Below are 23,252 nucleotides of genomic sequence, written 5' to 3'. Positions count from 1 at the left end.
CTGAGAGCTTGTTAGAAATAAAAATTCTTAAGCCTCACCCCAAAACTATGGAACTAGAATCTGCATTTTAAAAAGATCCTTAGGTAATTTAAATACACAATAAATTTTCAGAAGCAATGTGTGGAAGACAGGTGTTGAACAAGCAACTGTAATAGTATATAAAGGCTGCTATGATGCTGCAAGGATAGGGATAAGAGAGCTAGCACCACATTGTTAAATGTTCGATTATTTAATGGGCATTTTTTTAGTCAATTAAGTAAACAATAATTGCGTACATGCGTATGTTCACACATGACATTTTTCTTGAGAATCCACCACTCACCTAGTTCAGTTCTTAGTCCACTGTAGGTGCCTAACACATATTTTTGCTAACACTGATTGATTAAGTTGTTTACAGAAGCCCTCAAACAAATTTGAGGGTTTTAGAGGTTTCAGCAAATGATGGAATTGTTCAATTTTTGCTGGTACAGTTTTGATTTATTGAGTGTGGGGGTTTTTGTTTTGCTCCAACAGAAAGGGAATGTTGTTTATTCTTTTCAAGGCCCTATCATTTCAGTATAAAGTGGGAAATTCACAAGATGAAATGTAACCAAATTTTGCACAGAAAAATTTTTGCTCTGTGGTTCAAGGCTATGGATGAGTTCGCTCTTTCTGTGAATTTGCAGAAAGCTGGATGATTCATGATTTAGCCAATACCTCCAATCTAACTGCCCCAACACACTCTTTACTGTGTAATACCTTAGACTCAACTGATTAAAAAATGCACTACTTAACACCAACTTTTCTACTTTTTCATCTCTTACGATATGACAATGCAACCCACAGCTTTCCTTACACATTGAGTTGAGACTATGGGTCAATAAAAGCAACCATGTTTTGAATGCAAGACAAATTCCTTTTTGTCCCCCCAGTACCTTCTATCTCATTTGAAATGCAATTTCTTCTTTTAGGTTAATTTAAATGAAAGATAATTAATCCTTCTTTGCCTTTCCTCTGGCACTGCCTAGAGTTTTGCATGCTCCAAGTTTGGATGCTAAAGGATGTCTTTTCTACTCACAATTATCCTGATCCTGAGCTTTACCCATCACTTTTAGGTGTGAAACTGTTCAGAAAAATCACTAACATAGAGTCTGTTATTGATTTCTTCCAGACCGTTGAGAAAAGCCACAATCATTGGTAATCCAACAGAATCATAGTATCTCACAGTTAGAAAACACTGCAGACATTTTCTCGTAGGAGTCTCTATGTGAAGAGAATCCCTTCTACATCCCGTACCCCATGGGATCATCCAGCTTCCATCTCAAAACCAGCTATCAAGACTTACTATAAAGCTAAAGTAGTTAAGATAGGGTAATACCCTGGCAGAGATAGACAACTATATCAACAGAACAGAATCAAGAATCCAGACACAGACCTGCACGTATTTGGTAACTGTTTTATGTGAAAGTGGTATACAGTAAGAAGAAAGGATGACATTAAAGTAAACCATGCAAGTTCAACAGGATATCTATGTACCAACAAACAAACAAAAAATCTTGACCCTCTCTCTCACACATACCTATAGAACACCTAGATCTAAAAGTAAAAGTTAAAGCTGAAACTTTCAGAAGAAACTATAAAAGAATATCTTTATGACTTTGAAGTAGGTAAAGTCTTAAGCAAGACATAAAAAGTACTAGCCATAAAGAAAACATCTTGTGAAACTGGACTACATTAAAGTTAGGTATTTCTGTTCAACACGACACACTGCCAAGACAGTGAAAAGATAAGCCACAGAATGGGAGACAATATTAACAATACATACAACTAAAAAAGGACTTATGTCAAGGCTAATATGAAGAATACTTGTACAACAATAAGAAAAGAACAGATGACCTAACAGAAAAGTGACCAAGAGACTTACGAAAGTACTTTATAAAAGAGGATAGCTACTCAAATGGCTAACAAATATGAAAGAAGTACTAGTTGCCAGGGAAATGCAAATTAAAACCATAATGTGATCCTACAACTCATCTACTTGCTAAAAGGAAAAAGGCAAATGTGGAGCAACTGGAACTCATATACATTGCTGATGAGTCTAAATCTGTACGCTACTTCTGAAAACAGTTTGGTAGCATCTACAATAGAAAATATATATAACTTGACCCAGGAATTCCACTCCTAGTTGTGCATCCAACAGAAATACACATACCAAAAGACTTTTACAAGAATCTTCACAGCAGCCCTATTTATAATGGCCTTACACTGGGAACAACCCAAATGTTCATCCAGAAAGAATGAATAAATAAATTGTGGTATATCCACAAAATGGAATACTATAAAATAATGAGAATGAATGAACTACAACTATATGTGATACATGGATGAAGGTCACAATATAATATTGGGCAAAAAGAGCCAGACACAAAAAATAGATACTATATAATTCTATTTAGTAGATTCAAAAACAGTTCAATTCATAAAACTAATCTATGCATCAGAAATCAGGGGAGCGGCTACTCCCGTCATGGGAGAAGTGTGAAGAAGGAGACAAAAAGAGCTACCTGAGATGCTTGATATCATCTGTTTCTTAATTTGAGTGCTGATTACACAGGCATTTACACAGGTAGTTTTCTGAAAATTAGTTGGGCTGTATATTTATAATTTGTGCCTTACTTATTTGTGTGTTATGTGTTAATACAATTTATAAAAAGAAACAAATTGTGTGTCAAAGGGGGAAGATGTGGGGGAACTTCACTCCTATCTATACCTTTGTTTGCTCAATGTGTTATCTTAAATTTAAGAGGAAAGAGTCCATTAAGTAAAAAGAGAGGTTGAAGTTAAATAAAAACAAGCATCACCATGAATATGAATCTGCTGTGTGTAAGTAAGAAAATTCCCTTTTCCCTGTCTGAGTTTTGTTGTGACATATATGGTAAAATGTAAGAAGCCTTAGCTTACTAGGGAAGGCTGATATATTTGCTTCTGGTTTAATCATGTGTCTCCCCTTTTTCCCATTCCAGTCAGATGGAGATGAGGACTGACCTTCTACCAATGTCCATCTCTCCCATCTGCGTCACCCGTAGATGGCACTTGGGGCCCAGGATACACCTGAACTTTGTAAGTTCACTGTTTCATGTGCGTTAGTCAGTCTTATCTTCCTAATTAGACTATACACATCATAAAAGGAAAGACTTGGTGTTCCTTATTTCTATGTATTCTTTATGGTACTAAGGAGAATACAGAACTGGCCATGGTGGCTCAGGAAACACCTTCCTTTGTAGAATGTTAGATCATTAGAAGTGTGAAACCTGAGGCCTGAGAAGAAAAGTGACTTGCCCATGGGCACATGGCCACAGTTGTATCTTCTGACTCCTGTCCTTGTCTAGCCAGGCTCTCTACACAGCCTTGATAAAGAAATACACACCATGACCCATTCATTCTGTTCCTCTTGGCCTTACTTCTCAGGTGGATATGCAAAGGCACAGCAACTCAATGTTGCTAGCTTTAATTGTTCTGTCCTACTGACTACATTGAGCAAACATTGCCTAAACATGGAGACTCTGGGCGTGGGATGGAGGAGCAGTATACATAGTCTCAAAAAGACAGAGGCAGTGACTGGGCTTATTTTAGTGTTCAGACCTGTTGAAGGGTTTTCTGTGGCAAAATAAGAATGCACAAAGAACTAATGCTCCTCCTGTCTCTTTTCATTTGCCTCCAAGGATTATGATGATGTTCAAGGTCCTACATAACCTGAAAGGTGTTGAAGTCTAAACATTAGTCCTTTAAAAAATTGCTTATTGTTTGTTAAGGGTCACTTGAGCTATTTTCAACAGAAATGCTTCATCCAAGCCTAGATTGTAAAATGCTCAATGCTAGCTTTACTGGCTATGTGAACTTCTTCAACCTTAGTTTCCCAAAGTATAATATAAGATGATGAGATAAGAAACTATATGTATTTTAAGACCCCATTCTATAGACCCATTAAGGAACTAATGTTCTGATTAATTAGCTTAAAAGTAATCACTGGTGTCTGTTGTGGACACAAAAAATTAATAAACACTGACTACATGGAATATTAATAATCATTGACTATAAATGCCATATAATTCTCTACTTGGAGAGAGAGAGAGCACATGCCTTTTATTGAGCACTTATTACATGTCAGCACCATGCTCAGCCCTTTAAATACCTTATTCCATTTAATCTTCATAATGATTCCACAAGATATAATCCTTATTTTATATATAAAGTGTGGCAGATCGTATTTTCCAAAGATGGTCACAATACCCCTACCCCCTCCATTCCACACCTTCTTACAATGCAATGCTGACCCTTCTCTTACTGAAAGGTGGAATCTATGTTTCTTCTCTTTTAATCTGGTTGGGGTTGTGACTATGGCAGAAGTCACACTATGTCACTTTTGAGGGTAGGTTATGAAAGGTGATACAGCTTCTGCGTGCTTCTTTTTGGGACACTTGTTCTTGGAACCCAGCCATCGTGCTGTGAGGAAGCCCACAGAGGAGCCAGGAGAGGGCACGTGTAGGTGTTCAGGCCAAAAGCCTTGGCTGCCAGGCACGTAAAGGAGGGAGTGAGCCCTCAGATGATTCCTTCCCCCAGCTGTCAAGTTATCCACAGTCTTCTAGATTTTCCATCGAAGGCCCCAGATACAAGCAGAGACAAGTCATCCATGGTGCCCCTTTCCAAATTTCCTGACCCATGAAATCCATGATCTTAATAAAATAACTGTTATTTTTTGTCATGAGTTTGGAGTGGTTTGTTATACAGCAATAGTGGTAGAGGCTCTGACTTGAAAAGCTAGTTGCCCAGAATCACAAAGAAAATTAGTGTAAGAGGCAGAACTAAGCCCAGGCCTAACTCCAGAGCCCACGCTCTTAGCTGCTCTGTTGAGAAAGCCCTGCATATTTACAATTCCTGCAAAGCCAATATCCATCACTCTTGAGATGTAAAGAAAAATGAACCTAATGCTGACCTCAAAGAAACAAAACCAGGTGCTTAGGAGAGCAGGAAAGGACTTGTGGACAGTCTGGTTTGGCAGCGAAGGGTCACTGCCAGAGAAATGAGTAACACTAGCAAAGTGGGCAGGTGCGTGGATTCAGTTCCTGTCCAATAACTGAGCTGAGAAATAACACTGGGATGGGATGAGTGATGCTGCCAATATCCTCCAGTCATAACACTGCATCTGGCAGCCTTCCTCCTCCTACTGGAAACAGCCTCTGGACTTTCCTCTGGCCAGAGGTAGGCCAGCAGCACAGCCAGATAAGGAGACACCTGTCAGTGAGACTCAGAAAGCTCTTAGCAGGGAATAAATGAATGGTGGGGGACCAGGGATAGGGTGGGAAGGAAGTGAGGTGATTAACATAATGGAAGGGAAAGAAAATCAAGATTTTTGAAGCTCTGGTATGTGCTAGGTACTAGGTCTCTGTTTGCTCATGTATTCTCATAATGATTCTGTGATATTGGTATGAATGGACCTTTTTTCAAATTTGAGGAAACTGAGACTCAATGGTTAACTTACTGGTTCAAGTCTGAAAGCTTAGTAGCTGCTGGAGCTAGGATCCAAACCCACGTTTGTCTGAATAATGGGATCTTTGGCCTCAAAACACAGTCATGTCCCCTTCTTTGCTTGACTCATCCCCCCAACCCCTTTGTCTTACCTGTAGTTCCTCCTATAAGCCTTGCTTAATCCCTTGGGACCAGCCCAAGTTTCTCCTTTTCCATAAGCCAACCCAGATCATTTTAGTCCTCAGTGATCTTTCTCTCTTCTCTACCTATTGACTATTAACCCCACTTTTGGGAATTATTCAAAAGCATGTTCTGCTTTATTATCTGCTTTTCTCCCTGCATACTTTGGTTCTTCTACTGCATTGCAAACTTAGAGGTCTGAACTCACTTCTTGCTTCTTTAAATCTGCCATAATGCTTAGTTAGCCTTGTGCCTAATGCAAGGTTTAGATCCCAGGTGGTGCTCAATTTAAAACATCGGAGTGATGACTCCTTTCTTGTATCTGTAGAAATACATGCCCACAATAGCCAGAACCAAAATAAAGCAAACTCCCTCTCTATTGATTTTTTTCCATTCCCAAAATGAGACATGAAAGAGAAAATGAATCTCAGGGGGGTCCCCAGCCAGGAAGACATTTTTCTAACAGCCCCTTCTACCTGCTGCTCAGGAGATAAAGATAAATAACCTGGCAGCAGCGGTGGCCAGTGGGTTTCCCCAAGTGCCCAGCCAGGACCCTTTGAATCCCAGAAGTTAGAATGTGGCTGGCAAAGTTCCATCCATGGTGGACTAAGTTTTAACACCAATCAACAAAGGTGCTCCACAGGAAGTTGAGAGCTACTTCCTAGAGCTCTTCCTGATGGCAGCTGAAGAAGTGGTCCAACATTACCTATTTTACACTCTGTGTGTTTCTAAGGTGACACTTTAATAGCCTCATAGCAGGGTACAGGGCCCCAGAAGTCATGGTATTGGGTTTATCATTAAACTTGGTGAGCTCTGAGCCCTTGGCCAATGAATACCTAGGAAGGATCTTGATTGACAGGTAGCATGGCTCAACCCAACTTGCTGAGCCATGGTACCTGTCAATCAAGATTCTTTCTAGGTATTCATTGGTATTGGCTCCCTCCCTTATGTGTCTCCCTATCCGCCTTAGTGCGCTTGCTCACGATCATCCCCCAGCAGGGATTCCCTCCTCATTTCTCTTTGCTTCTGTGGAAAAATCTTATTTCATCTTTCAAGGCATCATTCAGCGCTTCCCAGAAGTCTCTGTTCACCTTGGCCCACATGAATTTTTCCTTTCTCAGAAGAACTCTAGCACTGATTCTATGAAGTACGTGTAACAAAGGGTTTTGTGCAACCCTTGGTTACACATTTCCCTAGTTCCTGTGTTCCAGGGAGGCAGCATGGGGCAGTGAAAAGAGCCTGTAATTTGGATCAGCAAGACCATAACCCACGACTTCCCGGTTCTGTGACCCTGAAGATCTCTACAGAGTAGCACAACCATTATTGTTCATCCTCCTCAACAGCTGCTTCCTGCTCCTTTGGATGATGGGCTGGCATTTCTTTCACCACCTTTCTACTGATGGACACTAAGCCATCTCCTGCTTTTTAAAACAGTGAAATGAATGTCCTTATGCACACATCTTGTCACATTTGCACCATCATTTCTATAGGATAAATGGAATTTACCCATAGGATAAATAGATTCCAGATCTCTCTCACAGTCACAATTTTAAGGCCATTTCTGACTCTATTTCCTCACTTTCTTCCCATTTATCCTTCCTACTTAAAGTGCTACAGTTAACAACATGCCCTCTCCAGCTCTGGCTGTGACTATGGAATGTCTCACAGTCCCTTCCCAGCTGAAGCTGACTTTCCAAAGTGGCACCAGTTACATTTTTGCTCTTATCTCTGTCTCACAATCTCCCTCACTCCAGCTGAGCAGGCTGCACCTGATCTTCGTGGGGGCAAAATGTTCTCCTGGGTGCTTGCCTCTGCTCCCTCAGGAGATGGCTCTTAAAGACAAAGATACTGTTAGGAATAATAAAAATTGAATAAAAATTCAAAGCAAGGCCCATTAAAAAAACCAGAGTTAGGAAATCCTATAAAGGAAAAAGGATGTCTCCCACTTTTTAAAAAATTATAACAATCCCTGGGGAGCCCTAAGCGACCTTCAGAAGATTGCTGGTCTTGGAAGACAGCTGTGTGTCAAGGATAAATCATGAGTATTAGAATCAGACAGACCCAGGTTATAATCTCAGCCCTGCTGGGTACCCACATGCAAGTGAATTAATTTCTCTGAGCCCCAGTTTTCTCATCACAAAATGGTGTTGATATACCAGGCAGAGTTGTCAAGAAGATTAGCAGTAACATGATCTAACACTTATCAGAGTGCCTGACACATAGTAGGTACAATACATGAAAGAAAGAAATTTTTGCTACTATTTTTCCAGCAAAGAGATCAGAGCTTTCCTGAATAGTGGGGTAGCTGGCAACATTAGGATGACAAGGTAACTTTATTTTCTGGTTCCTTTTAATTTCTTTATCTCCAATTCTTCCCACTTCTTCTCCAAATCCATTCAGGGACCAGGACTGTGTTGCCCTGTGTTACACAGGTAGTTAGTGACAGCTAGAAATTCTCTCCATTAGTCGATTTTCTCTTGATTAAATGAAAAATAGGACAGAGTCCTTAGCTACTGTGAAGATGGACATTCAACAAACATATGTTGAGTATTTAGAACATACAACCCCTCATGTCAGGTTTTGAATAAGTTGTAGAAATGAGTCTACCAGTCTTAATAAGAAACAGACATGGTAACTATAGTGCAGGGTTGAAGATTTAAGATGCCCTCAGAGAGGTGTAGGTGACAGCAACAATGGCAACAGCAGCAATAACAACAGCATTTACAGTGTGTCACCCCTGTGCAAGGCAAATGTTTTCCGTGAATCTCATCATTTAATCCTCGAAATATCTCATTTGAGGTAGGTCTTATTATTTTTCCTGTTTTCCAGAAGTGGAAACTGGGTGTAGGAAAGTTATTTTCTAAAGCTCACACAGCTAGTAGGTGGTAGAGTCAGAATTCAATCCCAGCCAGCCCTGCTGCAGAGTTCAAGCTTATAACTATGACTGTAAAGCACAGATTCAGAGGAGTAATTGGGGTTGGTTGGGGGAGAGTGAGAAGGCAACATTTGCAAATGGGGAAGGAGTCGAGCAGGAAAGGTGGGAAAAGTCACTCCAAACAGAGGGAACAATAAAGGCATAATGAGAGCATGGAGCTGGGAGACAGAATGAAGCACAACTTGGCTTGGTTGGAGCCTTGGCTAAGCTGGGAATCATAAGGAGGTGAGCCTTAGATGAGGAGCTAGGGACATGCTAGAGACCGTCTTACTCCCATTTTGCAGAGGAAAAAGTGAGACACACAGAGAGAAAGTGACTCATCCAGTGGGTTAGTAGTAGCTGAGATTGAGCTTCTTTTTAAATTCCTTTACCACCTCCTCCACCCCTTGTGATAACAGCTGGTCCTACTTCTGCCTTTGGGTGGGACTCCACTCTGCTTTAGCAGGCAACGTGCCTCCTTATTTTGAGGCTGTTTCTCCTTAAGCCACTAGATGCAAACAGTGACTGTCATCAGCTAGATTTGTGGTTTCTGTTAGTGTCCTTGACACCATTTATTTTCTGCTGGGTGTCTTGGACTTAATTCACCTATTATCTCCGTTGGACATAGCTGGAGGTAAAAGCATATGTAAGTGGTGTAGCAAAAATGATTCATTCACCACGGTTGGATGGTGGTACCTAACTCATATTCAAAATCATCAGGCTCCCCATAGGGGTTTCAGCATACTTTCTTCATCAATTCAATTAGTTATGCTTTCATTTTTTTCTGTCTAGAGCTCAATACTTCTTTGCAGGTGAACAACTGGGTTTCTTGGTCACAGATGCTATATATCCAGTGACGGTTTAAAAGAAAAACAAGAGGTCATCTCTGGGAAAATGCAGAACCTACGAAGATGTAGCTAGCCATAGATAGGTTTCTCTGGATACAGAAATTTAGGGACCGTCTTTCTTTTAGTGCAGCCACCATTTATGGTCTGGATTTTCCAAAGTATATGAAAAGAAAGAAAAATACAGCAATCAGATTTCATGCTTGGAATCAAAAATGGAGGGGAAAAGGAGAAAAATTCCCTTAAAAATATATATATAAATAAGATTCCAAGTGTGTCTAAATGCAGTAAGTACATACGGTGGTTGTTTTATTCCTCACCATTCTTTTAGGGCTCTCAAACTGGTGGCGTACAAGCTGAATCTCAGCAAGCTTTTGTTTGGTCTGCACGGAGTTCCCATGGCAATGACTATCCAGAGCCCAGGGGGAGCTATCCTCTCTAGCTGACACATGCATGTGTCGTTCACCACAGCCCCCGGCTGACTTCCACTACTATGCTATTGAACTTACACTAATTATCTGTGTGATTTTGGCTATGTCCCTTCCTCTCCCTGTCACCCAGAATCCTCGCCTATTGAATTGGGATGGCCATGTTAATCACATTTGTATTTATTGCCTGCCTCTTCTCTCTGGAATGCAAGCTCCAGGAGAGTAGGAGCTTTTGTCTGCTATGTTCTGTGATGTCTCTCACAGTACCTTGACCAATGTTTGTTAAATAACAGTTGCTAAAGAAACACTTAATGAATAAATAAATGAATAATTGGTACTCAATATCCCTTTCAGCTCTGTGAAAAACTTTCCGAAAATTTTCCTATTGTAATTTTGGAGAAAAAAAATATCTGTTCTAAGTATAAACTTCCAGAACAATCTAGAGACAGCAATTATGCTTCCCCCTTGCTGATGGCCAGAACTGCAGGCTGAGACACAGAAAATGATGGTTTCATTTGCATATCCAGTGAAGGCTTTTATTCTCCTGTCACTGCACTCATTTTAACATTTCCATGCTGCCTTTGGAGCTTGTGAAACTTCTACTCTTCTTCTCAAAGGTCTGTAAAACTGCTCAGTAGCAGAACCTGGTTCTGGGTCTCACCATCAGGTAGCAGAAGATTAAAATGGAAAAAGTAGGAGTCATTGATCTGGAGTTCCACACCCTATCTCCCATGATGGGGGCCACCCCCACACAGTCCATGCACACTTCACACCTGCCATGACTGCAGAATCACCTCACCTGGGCCAGTCCCTTTGTGTTGGTGTTGCTTGCTAATGGAGAGGAAAAAACTGTCAAGGGGAAATATGCCGGTGAAACCCTTGGTAAGTTCCTCTTGCTGGCTTGGCCTGCAGAAGGCGGGGTCATCAGGACAGCCAGGCCCCTGCTTTGAAGGCCACTGTCAACACCCCTGTGCCAAGGGCCTCGCTCACCCAGCAAGTAACATACTATAGGGTAGTGAGCCAGCAGACCCTGGGCTCCATGTTTATGGCTTTTGGCTCAATATCAAACTCAATGCTTTTGACTCAGCATCATTTCTAGCTGCCATATGGGCCATGCTTTCCGTACTTTTAAGCTGACTTCTCTGGGCAGCACCCTAGTTCAATGACTTCCAAACTTTAATCCCAGCAGCCCTGGGGCAGAAGTGGGTGGGGAGGCTGGTGAAACATGTAGAACTTTCTCTCCAACTGCAGAGTTTCAAATTCTAGAGAGCTGAAATGAAGTCTGAGAACCTGCATTTGGACAAACATCCCAGGTAATTCTGACACAGAGGGTCCCAGCAGAAACCCCCACGCCTAGTCCCAAGACCCAGATTAGCTATCGCACATTTCCTGCTCATCATTTTTGACACATCCTTGTGATACTGTTCCTTGTAGAAATGAACCTGTGGCCTAAATGAGGTTTGCATTTTCAAAATGAGAAATGTTTCACAGTTTCAAGCTGCCTTCATCAACTTGCGTCAATATTTACTCTCAGGCTCTTTCTCTTCCCCACAATACTCCAGTGACTTCAAGAAGAGCAAGAGAAATGGGTTTGCACAGCTCTTGCTGGGATGGGAGGACAGAGAGCAGGAGGTGGAAAGAGGGGAAAGAGAAAGGTTTCTCATAGACTCTCAGTGCCAGAGGCATACTGGTTACTGTGAAACTTGTGTGTGAATGCAAAGGTCAGGCTATCATTGGTTATTGGCTTGGGCTGTCCTCATTGGCCACCATCTTCCTACCATGAGTCAGTTAAAAGGCCTTCAACAAGGCTGGGCACGGTGGCTCACACCTGTAATCAGCACTTTGGGAGGCCAAGGTGGGCAGATCACAAGGTCAGGAGTTCAAGACCAGCCTGGCCAACATGGTGAAACCCCATCTCTACTAAAAATACAAAAATTAGCTGGGCATGTTGGCACACGCCTGTAATGCCAGCTATTGGGGAGACTGAGGCATGAGAATTGCTTGAACCCGGGAGGCGGAGGTTGCAGTGAACTGAGATCATTGCACTCCAGCTCTGGGCAACAGAGCAAGACTCGGTCTTGGAAAAAATAAATAAATAAATAAATAAATTAGTGGAGGGATGAGGTTATGATATCAGGCTCCAGGAGATCTCCAAAGCACCATCACTCCCCCCGTCCTTAGACTTCGTCACCTGAGAGTAATTATCTCCACCAGGTGGAGACAATTATTATACATTCCAATTCAGTCTATGATCAAGAATAAAAGACAGAATTCTGAAAGCTAAAGTCATAATTTCCCATTTTCCTCTATTCTCCTAGCACCCTCTAACCTCTTCTCATTCTCTTACTAAGGTCACCTGAACCCAGGAAAATATTGATGCCATGGAGAAGCCATTGGGAAAGTGGGGCCATGGGTGTAATAAGCTGAAGAAGCTCACTCTCAGTTCATTTGAAGGCAATGGAGCCTCGGGCTGAGACTGCACAGTAGGGTAGCATTGGATTGGGCATCAATCAGCCATAGGTATCGCCTGGGTGATCTTAGAGAAAATGCCTTTCCTCTCCTCTCTGGCCTCAGTTTCCTCAGTGTAACATGGGGTGGGTAAACTAGAGCATCCTATTGATCCTGTCCAGAGCTAATAGTCCCTGGAACTGTGGTTCCCTGTTTTCCAAATGCTTCTTCTCTCTTGGACTCACCCTTGATTCCTCCCCCTCCTCATCCTCATAGATCCCATCCACCAGCAAGTCCTGTCAATTCTAGTCTCAGAGTGAACCATAAATCCATGTCGATGACCATCACTATAATTTCCATCACTGTAATTTCCTCAGGATGGCTGTGAGAGACTCTTGTTTGGTCCCTCTGCTTCCACTCTGGACTTTTCTCTGCCCCAATTCATTTTCCTCATAGCTCCCCAGAGTGGTATTTTAGCATGCAAATCAATCCTTCCCTTGCTTAAAACCCTCCAATGGTCTTCCGTTGCATTTAAAATAAAACATCAAATTTAAAATGTGACCACAGGGCCCTTCACAGGCCTCTGCATCTTCCTCCAATATTATCTCAAACCCCTGTTCTCTTGATTCACTGTAAGCCAGACACGCTTGTCACTCCTCCAGTACTTGAGAGCACTAAACTCTTTTTCACCTGAGAACCTTTGCATATGGGTATTTATGTCTCTTAGCTTTATACAAGTCTAGTTCATTCTTACCCATCAGCTCCTCAGAGAAACCTTCTCAGAACACACTAAGTAAGGCTTGTTTAATTCCACTTCTTGTATTATCTATTGCAACAGCAGGTTCATTTTATTCATAGCACATCCCAACTTACACATTCACGATAGTTTGTTTAATGTCTCTCATATCACTATACTGCCAGGTCCTTGAAGCAAAGGCTCCTGCCCTCCACACTCCATCACCAATATATCTTCATATCCTCAGCACCTAGAACCATGCCCTGCATGTAGTAGGCAGTTAGCAATATCTGTTGAATAAATGAATGATCTTGACCACACATATGGGGAAATGGACCGGAAATGAAAGTTGAAGGAACTAAAGATAAATTTTGTCTGTGATGATTTTTATTCCTTCTTTAACATACTCCTCAAAATCTAAAATATCTATTAAAAATAGGTCTTTGGGCTGGGCACAGTGGCTCATGTCTATAATCCCAGCACTTCCGGAGGCCGAGGTAGGCAGATCACTTGGGTTCAGGAGTTCAAGACCAGCCTGGGCAGCATAGGGAAACCTCAACTATAGAAAAAATACAAAAATTAGCTGGGCGTGGAGGTTTGTGCCTGTAGTCCCAGCTACTCAGGAGGCTGAGGTGGGAGGATGGCTTGAGCCCAGAAGGTCAAGGCTGCAGTGAGCTGAGATTGCACCACTACACTCTAGCTGGGATGACTGAGTTAAAAAAAACGGCTTTTTTTTTTTTGGAACAAGAAGCAGGCTTAAAAGTAAATTCATGGGTCCCTTTTTAATCTCACCATCAACCTAATTAAAAAAAAATTGTAATCTGTGATCATAGCTGAAGTGATTTTTAACTTTCACTGTTAAAATGGGTTATACAAAACCAATTTATTGAATATACATTTCAAAGGGTGGGTGGAGGAGTCTTTAAAGCATTTCAGTAGCATTTGCTGGCATACACCATTGACTGTGCTAATTCTGGATTATTTTTATCTATTCACGGTGCCAGCGCAGAAAACACTGATTTTAGGCACAGTGGCCAATACTGCTAGTTGATTCCCCCAATATCAATTCCTACCCTGCCTACTCTAAAGGTTGGAAAACCTAAATTCTTGCCTTCTCAGCCTTTCTTGCCACTAGAAATAATCATGGCCACTGTCCTGACCAATGAGAAAGAAGCAGACATCTGTGTGGGGTGGAGAGTATTTTGTTAAGCTTTTGTTCTTCTGATCCAAAAAGACAGAAATAGAAGGCAACACTTTTTTTCCTTCATGCTGTTTGAACATGGACACAATATTTGGGAACCGCCATCTTATGAACAAGAAGAAAAGGCCAAGATAATTACAGAACAGCCAATCTGGATTTCACCACAAACCACTACCTGCTACCACTTTTCTTATATGTGAGAAAGATAACCCTCTTTACTGGGTTATCTTTATCTTTACCATATTACTATGGTCAGGTTTTGATGTTATTTGCAGACAATTACACTTAGCCACATTTTATTGGTTTTGGTTACTAGACATTAACATCAACTTTGAAGAGATTAGAAAGAGTTAAAGCTACTTGTGGATAAGTGCAGATATATGCAATTCAGATGAAATTGATTTCCCCAAATATTAAATTAGTAAGGGTTTATGACATTTTATTCAAATAAGCAGCAACATCAGTTAATTGAAGCTCATTTGGAAGGATGTTTGATGAATGTCAGCTTTAAAAGCCCCTTCTACTGTAGCACCCAGAGTGTCTAACATAGTACTGTGCATATCAGAAGGTCATGAAACTTACTGACTTCATCAGGAAATATATAAACAACAATGACAACAAAAGTTTCTACTGATGTTTTTCATTGTCTTCTTAGTCTCTAACTTTGATCATTGTCTTAGCATCCTTGTCTTTTTGTCTGGTTCAAGGTAAGATGAAGTATATGTCTCTTCTCTTCTACATATATTTCCAAGAAACATTTTGATACATTCTTACTTTCAAGGGAGATTTTACAGGCTCCTAAACTTTGGGATTAACCAAAGTAGGCTTGATAAAAAAAAGTCCATCTCAAGTGGATCGAAGTTCTAACTTCCTTTGGCAGTTCACTCTTGTGTCTGTCAGACCTTTCATCCAAAGTCACCAACCCTTCCTCCCAGTTCCTATGAGGAGGAGCCTTAGGAATCCAGATATTGCTGGTCTCTGGCGTAAACCACGGGCTATTTCTGCTTTGTTAATGAACTTCTCGAGAAGCAGGTATTAGGCTTTCAAATCAGTGTGAGCAGTGGCATCATTTCTTCCAGTGAAGTTTAGACAAAATCCAATTTAAAAAATCAATTAACATAATAAAAAAAGCATCCAGTTATAGCACTTCCTGTGTGAAGGCTGGGTACTGTGTTATAGGATCTATATATACTTTTAAACTTTCCAACAAGATTTGAGGTAGGAACTGTTATTTCCATTTTATTAATGAAAAAGAGGCATAGAGTAGAGTTGTTTTATGAAAATCAGGGAGGAGGGAGGCTAGATATGTTGTTCAGTCTCCTCTTCACCTCAATGTCAACTCCTATGATACCCTAGTGGAACCCTCAGAAGTCCAGAAAGCATAGTTTGAAAATCCTCTTGCAGCCAGAGGTCACAAACTCAAACACCCTCTGGGGCCAGCTGAGTAACACAGGAAAAAAGAAGATCAGGTTGGGGCTGGGGTGAACCGTGAATGCGCGGACCTGTTCAAGAGGGCAGCTACCACTCAGTTTTGGACAACCATTGCCAAATTCTGTACAGATTAAACAAAAACATGTCTGACAGAAGATTCAGTTTATGGACCACAAGACTGAAACCCCTGGAGGAATAGTGGGGAGAAAGAAAACACACCCTGAGATCACAGCATGAAGGTACTGTGAAAAGATGAGATGCTCACTGATGAAGGAAATAAAGGAGAAAAAACAAGTTCATGGGTCTTCTCTGACACCTGTATGTTGTGATGGCCCTACATTATACTGACTAGTTAGGAATTGTTTCTTCCCACTGTTTATCCACGGGCCTGATATATTTTTAAGCAAGCCCTTCCCCTGCTTGGTTCTCTCTACTCTTCACCATGTGTTTGCCAGTATTGGCCAAGCAGCCAGTCTCACACCTCCTCTCCCACACACCCCCCACCCCCCACTGTCTTCTTATTTAAAGAAAAACAAGATTATAATGAACGATGAGACTTTCTAAGTTATACAGCAGGCCAAATAAGTCCTGAGGGAAGCTTGTTAGAAAGAATTTACTCCATTGCCGCTTAAGAATATTGGTCCTCCTTGACACTGAAATGCAAAACGTAGATGAGTGGTAAAGATGCCTCCAGCACATGTCTATGAGACCTTGATATTATGCACTTATGCCCCCAGATCTATCCATGGAGGCCAAATTCTGAGCCGTGACTCCCTGTAGGCTTTTGAAATTTGGTAATCTAAGAGAGTGCCTACTGGAAAAAGAGTTCATAGACATTAAGCAACTGTAAAAGGAAGTAGAGTCAGTGCTTATTTATCAGGCAAATTGGTGGGGAATTGTGGCATGCACATCCAGAATGTAGTCAGAAGAACAGGAGGTCAGTAAATGTGGGACTTGGTCTAGACTGGCAGCTTTCCTACCTTCCTCACCCCCCTCTCCTGTCCACCCTTTCTCTTTTCTTAGCTTCAGTCACTTTTTTCTAAAATAAATTGTGTTCACAAGTCCAATATATAAAACAGACGAAAATGGAGCCATTCTGATTCCATGTAGGGGGCTAAAATCCCACTGATTTGGTTACCCGAGTGCTTTCAATGTGATATCTGAGGCACCTCCGAGAAATTCCATTTTTTTTTCTTTTTTTTTTTTTAAGACAGAGTCTTGCTCTGTCACCCAGGCTGGAGTGCAGTGGCACAATCTTGCCTCACTGCAACCTCTGCCTCCCAGGTTCAAGTGACCCTCCCACCTCAACCTCCTGAAGTAGCTGGGATTACAGGCACCTGCCACCACACCCGGATAATTTATTATTATTATTATTTTATTATGTTTTATTTTTAGTAGAGACAGGGTTTCATTATGTTGGCCAGGCTGGTCTCGAACTCCTGATCTCAAGTAATCCACCTGCTTTGGCCTCCCAAAGTGCAGGGATTACAGGTGTGAGCCACCACGCCCGGCCTGAAATTCCACTTTTTAATCACAAGAAACAAATTTACATCATCACTGGAACTAGATTATTTCCAGAGTCTTTCTCAGAACCAAAGAAAAGGAGAACTTTTTTCCTTTAAGATGAAAACGCCAACATCTACTAGGGTGAGGTGACTTTCCGAGGGCCGCATAAAGGGCCCATGTGCTAGAACCAGTGCTAGAACTTACTCATAATCCAGTGCTCTTCCCACCATGCAGAAGAAGGAAAGACAACATTCTGAATCTCAACTCACTTGCCTACTAGCTGTGTAACATTGGCAAGATATTCAACATTTCTGTGGTTCCTCATTTGTAAAAAGAGACATGATGGGCGTACCACCTTATGTTCCTGTAAGGACTCAATGAAATAAGGCATGTACAGGACTCAGAACCTTGCTTGGCATTTGGTAGGTGCTCCATAGGTGCTAGTTGTACCACACAATGCTCCCTTCTTTCCTCTGTACCTTTCAGCTACAACGCATCAGTCATAATTATGCCTATTAACCTTGACAGAGCACATCAACCAGACAGCAGACAGAGATGGCCCAGCTACAGGATGATCCAGATAATCCACAGCGTGCAATGGACAGTTGATTGTAAAGAATAGTTGAAAAACTGAATACAGTGGAGTCTGAAATAATTCATCTCTTTACTTTCCAGTATTTAAAAAACAAACAAACAAACAAAAACAAAACCATAGCATTAGGCAAAGGGATTGAAAAGAGCTGACTGACCTGGGAGAAATGTCACATCCTTGCTGCATGAAGGCTCCCAGGGAGAACCACAAACTGTTGAATATCCCAAACTCATTGGACTGGTCACTTGTTGTCTGGTCCCGTCCTTCCTCAAACTCTTCACTGTGCCATTCATAGGGACTGAAGCGGCTGACCAGGAAGAGGACAACACTCACTCCAATGTAGGCGAAAACAATGCACATCCAAATCTCATAAGCCAAAGGATCAAGGAAGGAGAAGACACCCGGCTTGGATTTCTGTGGTTTTTTAATCATGATGGAGATCCCCAAACTCATAAATGGTTTGGAGAAATCTATAACTTCTTCTCGGACCAAAGTGATAGTTAAGGGAGCCACAGCCACATCTGCTCTCTGAAAAAAAAAAAAAAATGCAAGTGAGCTCAGCAGCCCTTTTCATTCTCTTGTTTGTCTTCTCCTTGTGACTATTCTTTTGTGTCTTAAAGGATATGAGAGTGGGAAAGAACCTTTGAAGTCCAACCCCTCCTACTTTATAAAATATTTTTGATGAATGAATGGTCAGCTCAATATATTACAAGAGATTTTCTAGTTATTTGACTGTTCTAAATGTTAGAGGCATCTTCCTCATACTACAAGAAGGAAGCTGTTGTGGTATCTGTTGTTTTTGCCTGCTCAGCAGCCCCACTCCCTTCCTCTGGCAGGAGAACAATTCTTGCCCCAGTCTCAGTCCTGCAGGTTGGAATGGGTCTGATCACTCTGGCTACATGGGGAAGCAGGTGACCCATGTCCCGGTCAATCCATGTACCCCACTACCCTGGCCAGAATCATCCATTCAGGGATGACATAGGACTCAAATGGGTTTAGTGAGAATTAGTCCTGAGAGATGCAGAGGATGACCCCTTATGTCATAATTCAGGCAACTGTAAATTCGGGGCTTACCCTGGATTCCCTTGGAATCTGTCTGAATACATCCCTCTGTATTGACACAGAGGAATCCAAGAACATGAGCCAATGCGTCAGTTTGCCTAAGTCAGTTTGAATTGGGTTTCTTTTTCCTGCAACCAAGATAGTCCTGAGTAAAGGCCAATTTAACTCAATAGATATTTATTGAACACTTACTATGTGCAATCTGCAGGCTGAAAGTTGTAGGTAGACTATGGTCCCCACCCTCAGGAAATTACAAATTAGTAGGAGACATTGAAACACATAAACAATTTTCCAATCTACAAAGTGGAAGGGGTATGTGTTATCCAAGATACACAGAGTACTGCCAGAGACCAGGGAGGGATTCATTCTGGCTGCGGAGATAAGGGACTGCATCTTGAAAGAGGTGGCATATAAAGTTGGCACTGAAAGAGGGATAGGATTTTGACAGGTTGCTCTGGCATGCAACAGCATTCCAGGAGGAGGGAACCATGGGAATAATAGCCTGTGATGAAAAGGTAAAGTAGTATTGCAGTCATTTTCTTCTTCAGGAAGAAGTCTAAGAAATACATGTATAATACAGTTTTTAAATTTCAAATCCAGCATGCAGATAAACATAAAAAGGTTGCAAGAAATATTCATCCTTAGGCACCCAGCGCATGGAATCACCAACCATGCCTTGCTCTCCTGTCTTTCCTACTTCTCTCCAGTGGCAGAAGCACTGGCATCTACTCAACAGAAATTCACTGCTCCTATTGGCCTGAGATCAAGAGATCCTGGAAACCTAAGAGGATTTCCATGGACAGATGCCATAGCATTCATTTCTGAGATGAGAGACATGCCTATGCAGGTCTGTTCAAGGCAAATGGCTTTCTCTTATGCTGTACAAAAGCCCAGATGTGAAGCTGGTGACAGATGCTGTGCAGGTCAGGGTGCTGCCCACCCACCAGCTGGCTGTTGCTTAGAGATTTCCTCTGGTTACTTTCATTGTATGGGATTATTGAGAAGGTGCTTTAAGTGGAATAGAAAGCCTGGCTTCATGATGAATTAAGTTCTCACTTGTAGAAAGAAACTTTCCATTAATCAATGTGAAGTCAGGTGTAAATTTCATAGTAATTCTGTTTTTTCCCCTAATACCCACTGCATAAATCTTGGTAATTTTTACAAATACAAGACAGTACAGGGGAGAAGGTATTTACTTTTTTGTTTGTAAACCAACAGAAAAAGAATGGGGGAGAAAAGTAATGGAAATGACTTGGAGGGATTGACCACAAGTTATCCAGAAGGGAGGTGGATGAAGACCAGCTCTGAAAGGGGTAAATGATATTGCATGGATTTGTTGGATGCTTCCTAATGTGATTTAATAAGAGATCATAGACTGGAAATCATTGATCCATATTGCCTTTTTTTTTGAGACAGGGTCTTGCCCCATTGCCCAGGCTGGAGTGCAGTGGTGTGATCTTGGCTCTGCAACCTCTGTCTCCTGGGTTCAAGCAATGCTCATGCCTCAGCCTCCTGAGTAGCTGGGATTAGAGGGATGTGCCACAATGCCCAGCTAATTTTTGTATTTTTAGCAGAGGTTTCGCCATGTTGGCCAAGCTGGTCTCAGACTCCTGGCCTCAAGAGATCTGCCTGCCTTAGCCTCCCAAAGTGCTGGGATTACAGGTGTGAGCCGCTGTACCCGGCCTGTTCCATATTGTCCTAAAGCTTAGTTCATTTTGTTGTTCAAAAATTTGTTCAATAGAACATTATTTCTGGAAGGATGGTTAATAACATGAAAATAACATAAAAATAAACATATTTGGGGCAGAACTTCCCAGAACCTTTAGATGACCACAATGCATGAGAATTTCCAAGAGGAGTAAGTAGAATGTGGCATTTCCAAAACTATTTGGCCATGGGTCATTCATCTTCCTAAGCATCAAGAGGTACCCTTGTATGTAAGATACACACATACTGGGAGATGCTAAGTTCAACTACTTCATTTTACAGATAAGAACTCATATCTAGAGAGGGAAGGTGGTTTGTGAAAAGCAGTAGTGTTTTAGCTTGGTTAATACCTACTGAGAGGCTCAGAAGTTGATTTCCACCACCAATAACTGAGGTTCTCACTGGAGCTTCACTGGGTAGTGGAGGGCACAGCGGATCTCAGACCAGGCTGCTCTTCTCTGCAACTGGCTGATTGTGTAACCTCAAATGAACCAGTTGTCTTTTTGGATGTCAATTTCCTCATTTTAAAAACAGGCATAATAATTCTTGTTTCACCAGTTTCACAGGCTTGTTTTGTGAGGGTCAAAATAATTCAAAATACATGAGAGTACTGTGAAGTGTGAGCACTGAAAATTATTTTCTTAAACTGACATCTTAGGACAATGGCTCTCAAACTTGAGTGTGCAGCAGAATCATCACGAGGGCTTTTAAAGACACACATGCCAGAGTTTCTAGATTCAGTGGGCCTGGGGGGAGATGTGAGGATCTCCATTTCTAATAGGTTCCCAGGTGGTGCTAATGCTATTGGTCCAGAGACCACACCTCTAGAATCACTGACCTAGCAGATCCCAAAACAAAATATGTGATGTCTAGAAACTATCCTGGGAAAACAGCATATAGTTTTCATGTGGTAGAAAAAAGCATAAAGTGAATAAAACTATCAGAAATGGAGATCTGCTCTGAGCCAGGCCCTGCATAGATGAATATTCCGCATCACAGCCTGTGGTAAAGAATTCACGTTCCTTGTTTCACAGGGGTGGCCCTGGAGAAGTCACGTGGCCAGCAAGTTGGCAGAGTTGGAACTCACATCCAGGTGTCTGTCTGCAAAGCTCACTCTCTTTCTGCTTCACCAAGACAAAGGACAGACAGGAAAGACAGCTGTGAAGGAGGCACCAAGATATACCACGTGAGGAGCAGAAAATTCATTTGCAGCATATGGCATCTGCAAATGCAGGCATTTGCTGTTCTCTCAGTTAATATTCGTTTTACCGCTTAGCATTTGGATGGTGGGATTTCTACAGAGGCAGTATGTCCCAGTGTGGAGTACAAAAGCCAGAGCTGCATGTTCTGACTCTGCTTTCACTAGCTGTGTTTCCTTTGCCAAATTATCTAACCTAGAGGGCCTCAGTGTCCTCATCTATAAAATGTAAACAGTAATCTTACCCACCTCATGGAGTCAATATGCAGAGTAAATGAAAGAATGTGAGTAAAGTATTCAACATAGCACCTGGCACACGTTACACGATGAAATGTGACTACTATCATTGTTGATGGAAAAAGAGGGAGCAAAAGGAAGACAAGAGAGACCCTGATTGACTTAGTTATTTAGAAAGCCACAGAAAGAATAAATTTGGAAGCCTCCAAATGAATTTTTCTTGATCTCTGGTGGTTGGTGGTTGAGAGATGCTTCTCCAAATCACTTGGTTCTTCCCCAAGGGAACAGAAAAGGAAAGCCAAACTAAAAAGAAAGGCTGAGCATCTGACTGGGGCCGTCACAGAGTCTTCAGAACACAGTCTTTTTTGTTTGTTTGTTTTTTGTTTTTTATTTTTGAGACGGAGTCTCGCTTTGTCACCCAGGCTGGAGTACAGCGGCGCTATCTCGGTTCATTGCAAGCTCTGCCTCCCAGGTTCACGCCATTCTCCGGCCTCAGCTACTCAGCTCCCGAGTAGCTAGGACTACAGGCGCCCACTACCACGCCTGGCTAATTTTTTGTATTCTTAGTAGAGATGGGGTTTCACTGTGTTAGCCAGGATGGTCTCCATCTCCTGACCTCGTGATCCACCCGCCTCAGCCTCCCAAAGTGCTGGGATTACAGGCATGAGCCACCACACCTGGTCAGAACAGTTTTTACTGGGCAGAGGAAGAGGCCTGATAAGGAGGAGGCTACTGAGGCAAGGCTGGCTGCTGAGGCACCCATAGGTAACTCCAGCTGGCCTGAGCCCTGCTGTGCCAGTGACTCACCACCAGCTGTGTTGGCTACTGGGGGTGATCCTGGCATTGTTCTGCCCACACTGCAGACTTTTAACCAAGCAAACCACATTACATGAGGTGAAGGTGAAGATAAATGCTAGAGAAGGTGAAAAGTGCACAGAAGTTGCCATGGGGATGACCTTAAGAGCTTGATGGGAGTTCCCATGGAAACCAGCCTCCAGATGCGGCATGTACCATCCAGGTCTCTACCTTTTGTCCATGGAGCTTCCCAAAGTGAGAGGTGGTAAAGGGAATAAGAAAGGGGAGAAGCACATCCCATTCCCCAACTCAATAACCACCTTCACATGTCATCTCAAAAGCCACCTCCCTGAGGAAGATTTCCTTTATTCCATCTTTTTCTTCTTTGAATTCCCTTTGTATGTCTCTCAGGGCCATCATGGCTCCTCTTGCCCTGATATGAAACAGGAAGATTTATTATCTTCCTC

General features: G+C 42.0%; 1 protein-coding gene across 3 annotated transcripts in view; it reads right to left on the bottom strand.

Annotated features, from left to right (window-relative positions):
- Positions 1–23,252, bottom strand: part of GRIA1 (glutamate ionotropic receptor AMPA type subunit 1) — a 321,128-nt gene that overhangs the window by 83,296 nt on the left and 214,580 nt on the right. For all 3 annotated transcript variants that reach the window (XM_054488755.2, XM_054488754.2, XM_063665293.1), the window contains exon 11: positions 17,944–18,314. In XM_054488755.2, the coding sequence (XP_054344730.1) occupies positions 17,944–18,314 (371 nt within the window). The remainder of the gene's footprint in view (positions 1–17,943; positions 18,315–23,252) is intronic.

Source organism: Pongo pygmaeus, chromosome 4 (genome assembly GCF_028885625.2).
Source record: "Pongo pygmaeus isolate AG05252 chromosome 4, NHGRI_mPonPyg2-v2.0_pri, whole genome shotgun sequence".
Taxonomy (NCBI): Eukaryota; Metazoa; Chordata; class Mammalia; order Primates; family Hominidae; genus Pongo; species Pongo pygmaeus.
Note: the sequence above shows the minus strand (reverse complement) of the source record. Positions and strands in the feature narration are given on the sequence as shown.